General features: G+C 34.3%; 1 protein-coding gene and 1 long non-coding RNA gene across 8 annotated transcripts in view; one reads left to right on the top strand and one right to left on the bottom strand.

Moving 5' to 3' along the window:
* Window positions 1-15,977, top strand: part of SMC5 (structural maintenance of chromosomes 5) — a 104,871-nt gene extending 88,894 nt beyond the window's left edge. For 4 of the 6 annotated variants that reach the window (XM_069574098.1, XM_069574096.1, XM_069574100.1 and 1 more), the window contains 11 exons: window positions 599-768; window positions 3,099-3,222; window positions 3,499-3,621; window positions 7,540-7,665; window positions 9,574-9,618; window positions 10,066-10,161; window positions 10,590-10,694; window positions 10,888-11,007; window positions 12,188-12,367; window positions 12,447-12,542; window positions 13,571-15,977. In XM_069574098.1, the coding sequence (XP_069430199.1) occupies window positions 599-768; window positions 3,099-3,222; window positions 3,499-3,621; window positions 7,540-7,665; window positions 9,574-9,618; window positions 10,066-10,161; window positions 10,590-10,694; window positions 10,888-11,007; window positions 12,188-12,367; window positions 12,447-12,542; window positions 13,571-13,714 (1,329 nt within the window). In that variant the 3' untranslated portion in view covers window positions 13,715-15,977. The remainder of the gene's footprint in view (window positions 1-598; window positions 769-3,098; window positions 3,223-3,498; window positions 3,622-7,539; window positions 7,666-9,573; window positions 9,619-10,065; window positions 10,162-10,589; window positions 10,695-10,887; window positions 11,008-12,187; window positions 12,368-12,446; window positions 12,543-13,570) is intronic. The other 2 variants (XM_069574099.1, XM_069574097.1) reach the window with 1 other exon arrangement.
* The window catches only part of LOC138432647 (uncharacterized), a 77,915-nt gene that overhangs the window by 4,185 nt on the left and 57,001 nt on the right, over window positions 1-16,729 (bottom strand). The window lies entirely within an intron of this gene.

The following is a 16,729-nucleotide window of genomic DNA, read 5'->3' as shown; positions in this document are numbered from 1 at the left end:
CCAACAGTGTAGGAGAGTTCTCTTTTCTGTACACCCTCTCCAGCATTTATTATTTGTTTACTTTTTAAAATGATGGCCATTCTGAGTGGTATGAGGTGGTACTCTGTTGTGGTTTCGATTTGCATTTCTCTAATATTATTAGCAATGTGGAGCATCTTTTCATGTGCCTATTGGCCATTTGTTTCTCTTCTTTGGAGAAATATCCATTTAAGTCTTCTGCTCATTTAGTGTTTGGATTGTTTGTGTTTATGTTACTGAGCTGTTTTATATATTTTGGAAATTAAGTCCTTGTCCATCATATCCTTTGCAAATATTTTTTCCCAGTCGATAGGTTGTCTTTTTGTTTATGGTTTCCTTTACTGTGTAAAACTTATAAGTTTGATTAAGTCCATTTGTAGTTTTTTTGCTTTTATTTCTGTTGTCTTGGGAGATTGATTTAAGAAAACATTGGTGTGATTCATGTCAGAGAATTATAGTGTTACGTCTTCTATTGAAGTTAAAGATTCGTTATTTTGATTTGAGTATTTAAAAAGAATATTAACTCAGTTTATAATACTTTAGTCTTTAAAATATACTAACAATGTTGCATATTCCATAGGAAATTAATAGAAAATTGCAAGCAGTAGAATCAGGATTGAGTGCCTTACGTGAGACAAACAAGCATCTGGAACACAAAGATAATGAACTTAGACAAAAGAAGAAGGAGCTTCTTGAAAGGAAAACCAAGAAAAGACAACTGGAACAAAAAATTAGTTCCAAACTAGGAAGGTAACTTTCAGCCCATTCTGGGCTGGGGGTTTGGGAGGGCAATACAAATGTACTATAAGGATATTATTAGTTATATGTACCTTGTCATGACCACACAGTTCCCACCAGCATGCTGTGTAGAGTTTCTCTCTCAAACTCAAACCCTTCTACCCAAAACACAGGACAAAGCAGGGGGAGTCTTAAGTGTAATGAATTTTTCCGTTCCTTGATCAGCTATTTTCATCCCTGGAACTCATTCTATTCTTAAAAATTATTGAGGACCTTGAGGAAGTTTTGTTTATATGGATTATATCTATTGATATTTACCAAATTAGAAATTAAATAGTACATTAACATGATAAGTTCATTATATGTTAACAAAAAATATTTATGAGAAACAATTTTCCAAACAAAATGCATTTAGCAACAAGAGGGACATTATTTTTACATTTGTAAATCTCTTTAGATGAAGTTAGTTGTTTTTTCATAAGTGCTTCTGCATTCACTTGGTTGTGAGAAGTATATGAAGAAAACCTGGCCCCACATATATATGTAACTGGAAAAGGGAAGACTGCTTTAATAGACGTGTCAGCATATGTATTCTTTAATGTCACATCAGAACTTGCCAAAGTGTGGTTTGTTAACGTTTAACTGCAACATGGAATCTGAAATCATTAGTGAAGGAATATACTCTTACATTACCATAAGTGCATCTTTTACCCATGAATGACCTTGTTACATTATGCTAGCTTACTGTGAAATCCCAGGCAGTTGTTCTCAGAACTGATTGTAAGTTTTATTTTGAACTTAGATGTTTTGTAGAAACTTATATATCTGATATATAAGATCAGATAAAAGCTGTTAGGGTGTTCAGTCTATGGGAGAGGAAAGTGAGTTCCAGTTTCAGTTTTTCCATGCCCATTTCAGGACACAATGCAGACCTTTTTTGGTGATTATTCTATAGGAAAGAAGCATAAAAGAACAAAGATATAGGTATTAAAGACATAATAAATGACAGCTCATTGCCTTGAGTACAGTATAAATTTACCTTGATTTAATAGTGTTTCTAAACACATAAGTTGAATATTTTAAATGCTTTTTAAAAAAATTTTTTTAATAAAGCAAATTGCCTGTTAACTTTTAAAAGTCAGTAGCGTATATACCTTGGTTGCTTAAAAGAAGACATATCTGCTGAGTCTTAACTGCTTAGAATTCTTTTCTATATAAACCCTTCACTTTTATCTTCAGTCATCCACAAGTCAACCTTTTACTGTTGGACTGCTGTATTGAACTCATTGTCTGAAACTAAACTTTTTCCTGGTAATGTTGAATTTTGTAGTGAAATATCCTTTCATATCCATTGTCATCCTGGCTGTCTCATATCTACAGTTACTCTGGAATACTGCAGTGGTGACATGGTTGGTGGTCTCTCCATGACTCATCTCCTCCATTCAGGGCATATAGAATACTGTCATCAAGTTTATCATCTTTTCATGTTCCTGCCCCCTTCAAGATATCTGTGGTGGCTTCCTACCTTTGCTGTATGAAATTTAAATACTGCTTTCCTTTAGATTGTCCTTCACGTTTTTCAAAATCTTCTTGCACTCCACACATTCTAATTTCCTCCCTCTCTGCCCCGACACACTCTTCACTCACCATTCAGTCCACTCTCTACAATATCCACTGAACTTGTTTATTCTTATTTTCATTGCTTCCATCTTTGATTTTTCCCTGTAGTGGAAAGAACTTGGCCCTTGATGTCAAACACACCTTACAACTTAGTATATGTAATGTTATGTAACTTAAGTAAACTTCTACAGCCTTAGTGTCTCCATATTGAAAAGCAAAGTATTAACTTTTAGAATTGTTGTATTGTCTTTTCATCATTATTATTTTATGTATTAGATTGCCACAGTTAAGCTCCTTAAGGGAAGGGACTGTTTTTATAAACAGTGCTTATCACTTATGGACCAGACACTATACTAAGTGTGTTGCATGATTTGCCTTCTTCTTTTCGTCTTCACCAAAGCCCTGCAGAAGTACTATTATTACTTACAGTTTATAGATGAGGAAATCAAAGCTTAGAAGAGTAGCTTGTTCAGTTATACTGCTCATTGGTGGCAAAGAGGAATTTTAAACCCAAGTTTCTGACTCTAGATCCTATGGCACTTGATACATCTCAAAAAATAGTTTTTGATCCTGAGTGATTACATGAAATGTTTAATCAGGAAGCTATCAGTTAACATCTGAATAGTATCGCTACATAGACCATAAAGCAGCAAGAAACCTGAGAATTTGGGCTCAATCCTTGTGTTTTCTCTGATTTCTACATCATTATGCTTTTCATACAGTTTAAAGCTGATGGAACAGGATACTTGCAATCTTGAAGAGGAAGAACGAAAAGCAAGTACCAAAATCAAAGAAATAAATGTTCAAAAAGCAAAACTTGTTACTGAATTAACAAACTTGATAAAGGTAAATAAGACATTTTCATTTTAGTCATGTTTTTGTTGTTGCAAGTCGATAGTAAAATCTTAGCAAGAGATTTTTATAGGTAATTTCAACTTTCTCTGTTTGACATTTCTATTTACAGATCAGTAAATTGATTAAAAGTACACATTAAGCTAAATTGGTTTATTCAAAATGACTCAAAGGAGAACTATTTAAGATTGGAGAGAAGTATCAATCGCATTAGAAAAATGTTAAACTATATTGTTGTAAAATAAAACTCATAGAGGTTTTTATTCCTAGAATTGTACTGCTTTACATATACAAAAAGTAGATTTAATTCTTCAAAATACTACAGTGATCTCTGAGAAGAACAAATTGGAATCAGATTATATAGCAACCTCATCACAGCTACGTATCACAGAGGTAAAATTATTGCTTTTATTTTTTATTTGAGGACTTCAGTTTGAAAACTATATATACACGTGTATGTATATATCATGCCTTGCAGTGTGCAGTTTTGGGTATGCTGTTTACAGATTTCATGTACTCTGCTGATTAAGAAGTAATATTTGAAACCCTTTGTGTACATTTTTGATTATTACCACCCTCCCCCAATTAAATAACAAAGAGTACCTGATTTAGTCATTTGAAAACCAAAATCTTACCATGTTTGCTTTCTTAGCTGATACAAATTATAGTTAGTACTATTGCCAAGAAGCAACTAGTAGCTTTTATTGCAGCTTGTGTCCCCTAAACTACAGATGAGTTCTGGTCAACACTAAGAATGGCCTTAGTGATCCCGGTGATTTAATCTTCTGTTAATGATAAATATTGAAATGGGGGAGGACAGGGGGTGATGTACTAAGTTAACATAAATTCCAGAGAAGAACAAGCAACAAAATGAGGTCGTAAGAGTGACATAGTTTTTGAGTCTTTCAAATCCGTTCCCCAAAATAGAAGAGCAACTGGGATACTATGATGATGTAACAGCAAGCCCGCAGGCAATGTATACAACAGACTCAGCTTAAAGTTGTCCCTGTAGGTGTACTGCAGAATATTCTCACACTCATCACCCAGGATTAGCATGAGGCTAGGTTAAGGGCTTAGTCCTTAATAAAATTGCCCTTCAGATGCCACCTGCTCTTCTGACCAACTGGTGACTGATTTAAGGGTTCTCATGGCTCCCCCAAGTTCATTAATTTACTGGAATGGCTCACAGAACTGAAGAAAAGGCTGTTCTCAACAATTACAGTTTTATTATATAAACAATACAAATCCCTACTGGTCAAAAGGCTTATAGGGCGGGGAGGGTCCTGCACACAGTTTCTATGCTCTTTTCTGGTGAAATAATTTGTTGCTCTCCTAGCACATCAGTGTTTAGAATTTTTACCGGGTTGCATTACCTAGGCATGACTGATTGGATCATTGGCCATATGGTTGAACTCGGTCTCTAGCCCTTCTCTCTGCAGTTTAAGAGACTGGGTGGGGATAATAATAAGACTCAAAGCCCCAACCCTTTAGTCACATGATTTGTCTTTCTGGCATTGACTTCCCCCATCCTGAGTCACTCCTTAGCATAAACTCAGACACTCTGTCACTCAGAAACTTCCTAGGATTTTAGTCTTCCTCCCAAGAACCAGGGACAAACATCAGTCAAGTTCTGTGTTTTACGACAGCCATGAACCCCAGAATACCGGTAGGTGAGATAATCAGCAGCAAGACTGGTATGGTATTAGAAAGTATGTGGTAAGAAACAGAGGGAAGGCTCAAAGAACCCAAAAACTAAGTCACCAGCAGGTTCTCATCTTTTAAGAAAAGAGGCCCCATTTGGTGTAGAAAGCTCAGCAGACCAATTTCAGAGCAGCTGAAACTGGAAGGTGACTTTTAGATTGCAGAAAGGTCAGGTGGTGCTGGGGTGATTCAGGTCCTGTGAACTAGCAACTCACGTGAAACTGCCTTGCAGAACAAAGTTGCTTACTGAGGAGAACTAGAACTACTGGGCAGGCTAAGGAGACAGCAAGCATGTGTTATGTGGTCAGAAGGCTGACACGGTAGCTAAAGGCACCACACTTAAACACAGAAGAAGGGAGACAAGTAAGTAAAACAATATATTTGCTGACTGTCCTGTAGGTACTATTAGGAAATAAAAGGATACTACCTCAGGTTAGATGCTTTGGGAGAGGGAAATGAGGGAGAATTTCAATATTGTTTATAGTAGAACTGAACTGAGTATGTCAAAGATACTCAGGCCACAAGGATATAAGATACTTGTGCATAAATAATCTTTCAAATAAAAATGGCAGGATGTTTAGCATACATAGATAATCAAAATAAAGACTTCTACACCTGCTGCCTTCCCTAACCTGACAGGGGAGTCTCCTGTCCATATTGTTAGTAGCAGCAGAAGCAGTAATATTTTTGAGTTGAGCTGATTACTCTGGAGAGTAGAAAGGTTCTTAATTGTACTCTCTAGGGAAATAATCTCATTAGCTACTTGTCACACTAGATTTTCTTACCTGGACATACACACAAACTCCCTGACAGGTTTTTCCATTACTGATCTTCTTGACTTTATTTTCTATTTCCTTGGCAATATTTTATATTATTGTTTCTCTTTTTTTTATATGTTAATCTGAAAGTTATTAAATACTTTTTCGTTATAATTGTCTTACCAACCCTTTTGTAGGGCTCTTTTCTTGTACTGTGTTTTGGTAAGTGCTTGTTACTAACTGATCATAGTCACCAACTATGCATTTTAAATAGTCAAGAATGACAAGTGAGAGATACAGAGAAGAGTAAGTCTCTAGTAGTTCATTTTGTCTTTCATTTGCTCTTTTTCCTTCTCATGTTTTCTGTCACTTACCCACGCTTGCTCTTAGCTATTCTTTTGCTGGTCTTCATTTGAAACAAAGGGAGATCATTTCCTTCCTTCTTTTCTTCCCCCACCCCACTTTGGGATTTGTCTTTTACCCTGATCATGAAAAACAAATGCACACACAAAAAAGACTGACACAGAATTTCAGTAGAGTTGTGTTCATGAAGGAACTTAGGGGTAACAAAACACCATTGAGTTTAATAACTTCCTCAAATTATTGGAGGGCAAATAGTGGAAAAGGGATCCAAACCCATTAAACATTTCCAGAGGTATGTCACTATCATCTGGAATATTTTTACAAGTTAATAAACTGACTACACCTAAATCCAGATATGGAGGTAGACAGATAGATGAACATGTTACTTAGTTTTTAACTTTGAACAGGTTTCCTGACCACTCCAAGCCTGTTGTTTTCAGCCACAGATATTACAATACCTAACTTGCAGGGCTATTCTGATAGTAAGTTTAATAATACATCAAGATGCTTAGTGCGCTCCCTAGCATGAAGCATGTATGGATTTACATAAAGATTCATGTTATAAAAATTGGAAGTTGTTAAATTTATTTTTTATCCTACTATCAAATTTAGAAACTGTGCTTTCATCTAATGTTCTTTACCTAGCTGCTTGCTACTCTCCCACAAAAACTGAACTTTAGGAAAGACTTTTTCGATTTAGATGATATATATGTATTTCGCAGTGTGGGGTGGGGGGACCTTTATCAAGTAAACAGTATTATTTCCACTACCATTGTTTACTATTTGATTGAAGTAGAATTTGCAAGCTTGTATATTAAACATTGTGAAGATCACTGATGTCTGAACTCCAAATTTGACAAGGAATGGAGGGAGGAAGGACCAGACACACACTGTGTGAGGGATGTGAATAAGATTACACAAGTTTAGTTCCTTTTTTATTTAATCTCCAAAAATACAAAGGATAATGTTGCTGTGCTGTGTCTTTATGAAAATGACTGTGCATCTTATTATTCAACTTTCTATGCTTAATACATGATAAAATACTGATATTTAATAGGTTCTCAGTAATTATTTGGTGAAGGAATGAATGGGTCCATGAATAAATGATCTACATGAGAGGCACTTGGAAAACATTGAAAGGTTCTGCTGAGTTTTCTGATAGGAAGCCTATGTATTGTATGTATTGTTTTACTAGAGTATAATTATACATAGGTTAAACGTTCATAAAAAGGCAATTAAGTTTAAATTTCAAAGCTGTTAGGGATTCAAGAATGCCATATTATTAATGTCCTAATATATTTTGAAGTTAAGTTCAAATTTTAGCAATAAAGTCAGTCATAATTTGAGATATGGTTTTTGGATGATTTGCTCACTGTTATCAAAATTCAGTAATACATGTGATATAGTGTGGTGATATTTATTCATAAAAGAACCCTCTGATTTAACAGTAACTTACAAATTTTCAACATACTTATTTTTCTTAAAATAGCAACATTTCATTGAGTTGGATGAAAATAGACTGAGATTATTGCAGAAATGCAAGGAACTTATGAAGAGAGCCAAGCAAGTATGTAACCTGGGTGCAGAGCAGACTGTTCCTCAAGAATATCAGACAGTAAGTATAAAAATATATAATGCTATAAGTTAATATATTTAACACAGTATTTTTAAGCTTAAAGTGTGTTAGGCATTGTACAGGGCCATGTAAAACATGATCTGCCATAAAAAGTGAGAGTTCCCCCCTGCCGCCATTTTTAAACTGAGTATGCATGTAATTTTGCTCAACAAATTTTTTCTTCATGATATTCAAATGGACACCATTTAGTCTTATTGCTTAGTACTAAAGTTATTCAGATATGCGTACCATTTTGCAAAATTATTTCTACCAAAACATTCATCCAATAAAAAGCTTTTTTCTCCAAGCACCGTTTTAGGAGAGGTTTGGGAGATGGGATATAATTTTTCCTGGAAATGTAGTACTAGTAATTGATATATAAGAAACAGTACATAGAGGTAATAGAAAAACAAAGACAAAATGAAAAGGTTTTCCTGGAAATCGGGGTGTTTATTTAGCGTTCTTTGGGAGTGGATTCTTTATGACTAACATCTGTTGGTAAAGAAAAGAGCCTTTCCTTCTTCTCATTATGTGTACTTTATATACTGACATATCATTTAGTTAGTAAAATGAGAAGATACTGCCCTTTCCTGCCAGTTCTACACTGAGTAGGTAGCCCCTTGACCTGAAGCTTTATCTGACAGGTAGGGGTAATGCCTTGATTACCTTCTATCACACATTGAACAAAACACATACTTTGTTCTGTCTTGAAATTTATATTCTAGTCTGGAGGGTGGGGAGAACAAATCAAAAAGCAAATAGATTATGTTGGGAATAGCAGGAGGTGCTAAGAAGAAGAATAGTACAAGGTAAGAGGCCAGTGTCAGAGAAGGCTCCTTTGAGAAGATACTATTTTAGATGAGTCCTGAATGAACAGAAGAAATCAGTCAAGTGAACGTTTGAGAGAAAAGCATTCCAGGTAGAGAAAACAGCTCATTCAAAGCTCTTGAGGCAGAAGTATGTTTGGCTTGTTTCAGAATAGAAAGAATCTTAAGCTAAAATTTATTATCCAAGGAGGGCAGAAGTCAGATCCTGTAGGGCCTTATAGACCATAGAAGGAATTTGGGCTCTACTTTGAGATGAAGTCCACTGGAGAGTTTTAAACAGAAGATCAATAGAGGTAGGACAGCTGTTTGTAGAGCACTCCAGCTGCAATCTGGAGAATAAAGTAGGGATACAAGAATGGAAGATGACCATTTAGGGGATTATTGCTTTGGACCAGGCAAGAGACTCTTGTGGTGTGGATTAGAGTGGAAGCACAAAAGACAGAGCAGTTTACAGACTTGAGGTATCTTTTAATGACAGAACCAGCATGACTTACTAATGGTTTTGAATTGAAGGGTAGAGAGAGAATCCCTAAATTTTGCTAATTACTGAGATGGGAAAGATCAAAGGACAGATAGGTTTGCTTAAATTGGTGGGGAAGGTGGCTAAGTTGCAGATTTGTTTCACCATCTTAAATTTGTCTGTTAGAATCAAATGAAGATATGAAATAAGTGTGTGGCACATGAGTTCAAAGCTCAAAGGGCAAGTTAGATTCAACAAAATAAACTATAAATATCTGAAAGCTTATAGAAGCTGAACTGCTTTCCAGATGGTTAGAGGGAAAAAAGACAGGTTAAGAATTAATGTAGCATGTTAGGATCTTTTACAAAGTTTTAAGATTCATTTTGTACGTTGTAGTACATAAACTTTTGCAAATTGTGCCGACAAAACATTGTACTGCTTGCCTGCCCCCACACTGCTCTAATTTGTCACTATTGTAGATAGTACTATGGTGAAATTCTACTGTCAAAGTAATTGGATTCTTAGGATGCTTTTATAGTTCTTCACAAGTACAGTATAAAGTTCTAACTTCTTGCTCTCTTTCAATGCCCCACATATTCTGGACCCATTCTACCAATTCAGCAAGTACCCACCATTCCAAATGGACACAACTCCTCACCCCCCATGGTATGCAGTGCTTTTTCTTTTTCTCCAAGCTCCTATCTCTCCTTTGCCTTACTTTTCCCTAGCTGTTTGCTTTAAGGCCCAGAGATGAATTCTAGGCCTCTGAATTCTGTTTCTTGTAGCTCCTGTAGCATGAACTGATAATTCCTTTCTCCAAATTCCATAACCAGTATGATGTGTACTGCTTATTTTAATACTCAACATCAATACATTGCCTTAAGGTGTTAGCTCATGTTATTAAGTATATACATTTTGTTTTCTTCTAAAGTATAAACCCCTTTTTGAAAGCAAAAAGCCATGTTTGTAATTCCTTTGATTCCTTACTGTGTTGTGCTAGCATGCTGTTCAACATACAGCAGACACTCAACAGAATATTTTCATTTTAATTATTTGAATTGAACTGTTTTCACTGTACCACGTATAATAATGGACAGTTTTTTCATTCTTTAGGCTTTCCAAGATCTTCCGAACACCTTGGATGAAATTGATGCTTTATTAACTGAGGAAAGATCAAGAGCATCTTGCTTCACAGGACTCAATCCTACAGTATGCTTCTTTCCCTAATGCCTCCGGCAGTCGCCACCACCAGCACAACTGCCCCCACCCCACACACACACAGTTCCCTCCAGTACTTGCCTCCCACTCTGTTCCTGCTGTCTAGCTTATTATTACCAAGAACTCTAGTACAATGTACTTTTAAATGCCAGATTCTGAATCTATTAGAATTTTAAATAGATTCTTCCTAAGGAACACAGTGTTCTGTTCCTTTTCTTTATAAAAAGAATACTTGGGCTAACCTGAAATACTGAGATGTCTTTTTTTTTTAATAAAAAAATGACATTTTTAGTATGTTGTAAGAACATAAATTAACTGCATACAAACAGTAGCATTTTCAATTAATGTTTTAATTGATGCAAAATTTTTTGTACCTTTATCCTTTGGCAGATTATTCTTAAAGATTTTTTTTCTGCCAGGTTGTTGAGGAATACACGAAAAGAGAAGAAGAAATAGAGCAATTAACTGAGGAACTAAAGATAAAGAAAGTTGAACTGGATAAATATAGAGAAAACATTTCACAGGTAATTATTCAACTTTTTCTCATGTGCATTAATAATATGGGAATGTAGAATAATGCAAAGTGAAATGATAACATTTCTAAGAAAAAAATGTATGTTCTCAGGACTAGATTGATATAATTTTTTTATATAAAGTTTTATATCAATGTAATAACACTTCTTTTACTTTGTATTTTTATATTGCTTTTACTTACAGGTAAAAGAAAGGTGGCTTAATCCTTTAAAAGAGCTGGTAGAAAAAATTAATGAAAAATTTAGCTATTTTTTTAGTTCTATGCAGTGTGCTGGTGAAGTTGACCTCCATACAGAAAATGAGGTAAAATTGCATTTGATATGTTTCCTGACAAGAATTTTAATTGTATGCTAAAAGTATATTTAAATTGTTTATTTACTCTAAAGTTATATCTGAAAATTGTTCTTACAAAAAAAAAAATGTCCAAACGAAAGAAGAGACCGTATATAGGATTCCATCAGGGTCACTTGTTGTTTTGAGGATGTTCTTGGTGACATCTGAGATTAGCCACTAATACCTTACAGACTCTTTCCATATCCAGTCTAAGTAATGGTTATTCAGTTGTGATGAACAAATGCATTGCTTTTTGAAATCACTACTCCTCAAGTTTGAAGAGTCATATACAAATTGGCAAACATAACTGAAATATAGAATAGTATCAGTGGTTTCCTTTTGATCAAGAATTTGAGTTCATAAGAACAAAAATACTTTAAAAATTTGGTACTGATTTCTTGAACTATATACGTTTCATGCATTGCAATTGTGGGTAAAATAAGATTTCCATTAAGAACTATATGAAGAGATGAACAAGGATGTCCTTCAGAATAATTGGGAAAGAGGAGTGGGTGGAACTATAGACGAAGCAAAATTGGTCATGTATGGATCACAGTTGAGACCAGTTGATTGAGCTTATTTGGGAGTTCTAATTTTGTAAATGTTGAAAATTTTCCCTAATAAAGCATTTCTTTTAAGGAGGAAGAAATGTGAAGCAAGGTAGTGCCTTTATTTCTCCTTAGGAATTTTGTCCCATTACTCCTTTATCTGTTTATTATGAAACATAAGGATTGCAAACATCATGTAACTGTAAGTTTTAGTAAAATATTAGACCTGCCAAGAGAATTGTCATCTACATATTCTGGGCTTGCTAGAAGGAAGAAATGTATTGTAATAACTTGTAATTTATAATATATTTCCTTTGTGCCAGAAACTGTGCCAAGCATTTCTAGGTTTGTCTTCTTTAATCTTCAGAACCATTCTATAAAGCAGGTACTTTTTATTGACTATGTTATAAATAAACTGAAACAATATTAGAACCACTTGCTCTCTACAAGCTCTAGAGGTCTCCAAAGATCTATTTAGATAAAACTGATATCATGAATAAGTCAATTTATAAGAGTAAAGAACTTCAATTTATTTTCAAAAAACAGTATAAAATTGCCAGAGAAAACTCTCACCTTTCATCAACTTTTTAAATGTTTTGTAGGAAGACTATGATAAATATGGAATTCGAATTAGAGTTAAATTTCGCAGTAGTACTCAACTGCATGAATTAACTCCTCATCATCAAAGTGGAGGTGAAAGAAGTGTTTCTACTATGTTATACTTGATGGCACTTCAGGAGCTTAATAGATGTCCATTTCGAGTAGTTGATGAAATCAATCAGGTATTGGTTGTTATTTTATTGGGTTTCACTGTATCTTGTAATAGATTTAAATCTAATCATTATTATTGTCTTTCTTTAGGGAATGGACCCAATTAATGAACGAAGAGTGTTTGAAATGGTTGTAAATACTGCTTGTAAAGAAAACACATCTCAGTATTTCTTTATTACACCAAAGGTAGGTAATAAGGAATCTAAAAATACTCACGTTACTTGGAAGTCCCTTATGGCTAAAACATGTAGCAGATTTTGGCCCAGTATGTGTAAATAAGAGGAGGAACAGTCCCAAAATAGATTATAGTAAAGGGGGACAAGTTCCAATAACATACTTAATCAGAAACCTTATCATTAGAGGAAGAAAGTAGTAGGCATAGCATTATGTTCTAGAGCTGAGAGTTCCTCTGCTTTTTTGGCATTTATTCTTCCTCTAGGGAATTTCCTCTCTTAGCACTGAAAAATGCCAGAAAGCACTGGTCCTCCTCATTTCCTCAGAAAGGCCTGTTTTGCTCTGTCCTGGCTCAGAGGAAATCCTAAGTATCCTCAAAATCATCTGTTCACATAAAAAACAGACTTACCTTTACAGAACCATTACAATGGGAAATTTTCTTTTGTTACCTCTTGTGCTATGGGTCAATTATGAAACTGCTATATAGCAATCAAAGATGTTTTTATTAATGTAACCAGATTTTTTAAAAGAAATTTCATTGGAGATCCTATCTTAAATTCAGTTTTTATCAAATAGTATAATCTTTTCTTATTCCAGCAGATACTGTGTGGAATAGCTAGATCTGTTAGTTGGCCTATAAATCAAACTACCCTGTTAATACACTTTTCAGGCTACCAATCTACTACAGTACCTGGACTATAGAAGTTGCTTGAAAGGTGTTTTGTGGATAAAAGAGTGAAATTATCCTAGGAAAGTTCTGGAGGATATACTTTTCCAGGGTCAGCCTAGGAAGCAGTGTGATCCCATTGGCCTGTGAATATAGAGGGCTCCCAAGATATGTTGACGAATCCTTAGGCCAGGTTTCAGATATGGTAATTCAAATAAAAATCACCATCTGGCAGGGTGTATGTTGAGTTGAGAACTTCATTAAGAGTTTCATTAATTTTACAAATAAAATATATTTGACTCTACACATGCAAGTTCAGAAAGTTGTGCTTAATATATAGCATTCTATGACAGTTTGTTTTAACACTTCACAGCTCCTTCAAAATCTTCCTTATTCTGAAAAGATGACAGTATTGTTTGTTTACAATGGTCCTCATATGCTGGAACCAAACAGATGGAATTTAAAGGCTTTCCAAAGGCGGCGGCGCCGTATTACATTCACTCAGCCTTCTCAATGAAAGTGAAGGGCAGGAACTTTGGGACTTTTCTGTTAAATCCTATATGTAAGTGTGGCTCAACTGAATAAAAGTTAGATTCATTAAGACTAAAGGATCAGTTACTTTTGAAACCTGCTATTAGATACAAATGGGTTGATGAAGAGAGACCATAATAACTTCTTTCTGTGGAACATCATCTGGTAGTAAAATTTAAATATTGTGTCCTTAGCACTCTGACAATAAGTGACTGGGTCCCCACTTTTACAGTATTTGCTACTCAAATCAGAACTACAGTGGAAGGGATTATCAGTTACAAGAAGTTTAGTTGATATGGGAACCCTGAGCTTTACTTGCAAAGTAATTTTAACTACTTTTAGAGTCTAAAGATGACTCTACAGCTTAAGTCCTAGTTTCTCCCAGTGTTATAATTTTTAAAATTTGGTATGGAAATGTCTAATGTATAGTAATAATTTATGACAAATCTATTCATTTCTTCCTATTAAAAAGATTACCTTATCTCCACTAGGAAATGGGATTTTAGGGACCTTTAAAAAAAAAGTTTTATGAAACTTGATACTGTAATTGTATTGGTATCTCAAAGGAGGGAGAAGTACTGGGAGCAGGACTTCTTTGAAATGCCACAAGATGGCCACTAGATGATGCAGAATGCAACCAAAAGATTGACAGAGAATAAAGTGGCAAGAATTTTTAAAGAATAACCCTATAAAATGTGGGTGGGTCTTTTTAGGGTTAATCATTTTTGTTTTCTTAATTTAAAGTCAATTTTTACATCTTAAATTTCTACAGCATTTTTATAATTATTTTTAGTAAAGTTTTTCTTAACATTTCTTATACTGGTTTCTGCAATTTATATTTAAAATTTCTCAGTGTTACGTAGAGTGAGCAAAAGCATTGATTTGTTTAAAACCATAATATTTTTAGACCTTAAGCTTATGTAGGTCCTTTTAATTTATAGTGTTGATCCTACCCCAGTATCTTAGAAAATCTAATTTAAACTGTTCTTGGAGCATGGAAGAATCAGATTAGAAAATCATTTGTTTATCTCTGAGTTATACTAATTAACAGTGCCAAAACATTCTATTCTTTAAAATCTTGTAAAATAAAGAACTGGAGCAAGGACATATCTTTAAACAGTGGATTGGATCTGTAGAGGTAATGACAATTATTTTTTTGACTTGGTAGCTTGACTAAATTGAAAGATTGCATTCAGTTTGGGTTTTATATGTTCTTAAATAGCTACTGAAATTTATATTCTTGTTAAGTCAAAAAGTAATGAAAGTCTTCATCCTCTTATTTGGACATTTTCTCTTTAAAAAGCTATTTTTTTCTTTATAAAAATTTTAAAAGAACCTTCCCCTCTTAAATTAAGTCTAATGCATATACTATGAAAATATTTTAAAATAACATTTTTACTAGTGCAAACAACTCATGTAAACATTGAAAATGCTGGTAACATGTTAGTAAATGAATGTTACCAAATGTTTTGTTGTTAAATACTTTGTTTTCCATCAAAGTACCTTTACTAATATGTGCTTGGTGTAGTTCATTTATTGTCTAAGTGCCAGTCATCTTATTTCTACAAAATGATCATCAATGTGAGAAAAGTTTGAAGATTTTTTTCAGTTTACATATGCCAGTAATTATTCCAAACCTTGTTTATAAGCATTTTTATCTCTAGTGGACAAATACTTGGTTTTACACTGAAAGTTGAGCTTCGAAGAATAAATTATGTATTTTAACATTAATAAAATAGTAAGTTCTGCACAATAACTCAGCCACTTGAAACTTCACATATTTTCTGAAAAAGTTGATTTTAATTAAAAATTGTAAAAACTTCATATAATAGTCTTGTTTGATGAATAAAATATTTAAAACCCTAAAAGGTGACAAGCGATTATTTGTAATGACAAAATCTTAATTGATTTGCCTAAGGTTTTTGCATTAAAAGGAAAGATTTCTTGCTGCTTTCTAATTATCTTTTGGACGTGTGTTTATTTTCTTTGGAGTATGAATCTTTAGTGTCTAAAAAAATGTAATTTGGGGGAATTCCTGGTGGTCCAGTGGTTAGGACTTTGTGCTTTCACTGTCAAGGGCCCAGGTTCAGTCCCTGGTCAGGGAACTAAGATCCTGCAAGCTGTGCAGCATGGCCAAAAAAAAAAAGGTGTAATTTTGTCCTGCTAGTATGTATCTGCAGGTATAACTGGAAAAAAACTCTTTGTGGGAAATGCTACTTTGTTGGTAATAAATGCTGTATTTTCATGTTCTTTTAGTGTATGTCTTTTTAAATGAGCACTGTTTTTTATATACTTTGAATCTTTGTAAGAGTCATTTTGGTTTTCAGATTTGCTAAAAAGTCTATTGAATGCCTACCATTTACAGAATACTGTTTGGAAGTCTATGTTCAAAAGGTTAGAAAGTTTAGTCCCTTGTCTCGCTGCAAGGCGATCTTAGTCTAAATAAAGCCATAAATTCCAGGACAAAAAGGTATTTAAATCATCTAAAGAAACCAATTACAAGGTAAGTATAAATATTTTTAGGTTGAAACCTTAGATGGCCTGAAGAGAGCCTTGAATATGGCATCTTTACCTATATGGCTGTGTACTTAGTTAAATTTGAGCCACTGTGTTACTCAAAAGGGAGAGGGTGAATAGTGGAGACAAGGAGGCATCTCTGCCGTGATCCAGAGAGTCACCCTGTGGTTTGCTGACTGTTTTCAGAGAAAAGACTTGGTAGGCTTTCATCACAGTCATAAAAATCCAGTTGTCACAGCCTTCAAGACTTCTATGTATCTCCCTCCGCTGCCCTCATCTAAAGTATCATCCCTAAGCCACTAATATATATCACTGGCAAAACACAATGATGTATATTTTGAAGAATAAAAAATACAGCCTACACTGTCAAGAAACTTAGTTCAGGGTGGTGATTCCAGTTCAAGATGTCAAACCCCATCCTGAAGATCCTGAACTTACCTTTTACCACAGACAAACTGTGTCTACAGTTATATAATAGAAAATT

This window comes from Ovis canadensis, chromosome 2 (assembly GCF_042477335.2).
Source record: "Ovis canadensis isolate MfBH-ARS-UI-01 breed Bighorn chromosome 2, ARS-UI_OviCan_v2, whole genome shotgun sequence".
NCBI classification, from domain to species: Eukaryota; Metazoa; Chordata; class Mammalia; order Artiodactyla; family Bovidae; genus Ovis; species Ovis canadensis.
The sequence above is the reverse complement of the archived record's forward strand: the minus strand, read 5'-3'. Positions and strand labels throughout refer to the sequence as shown.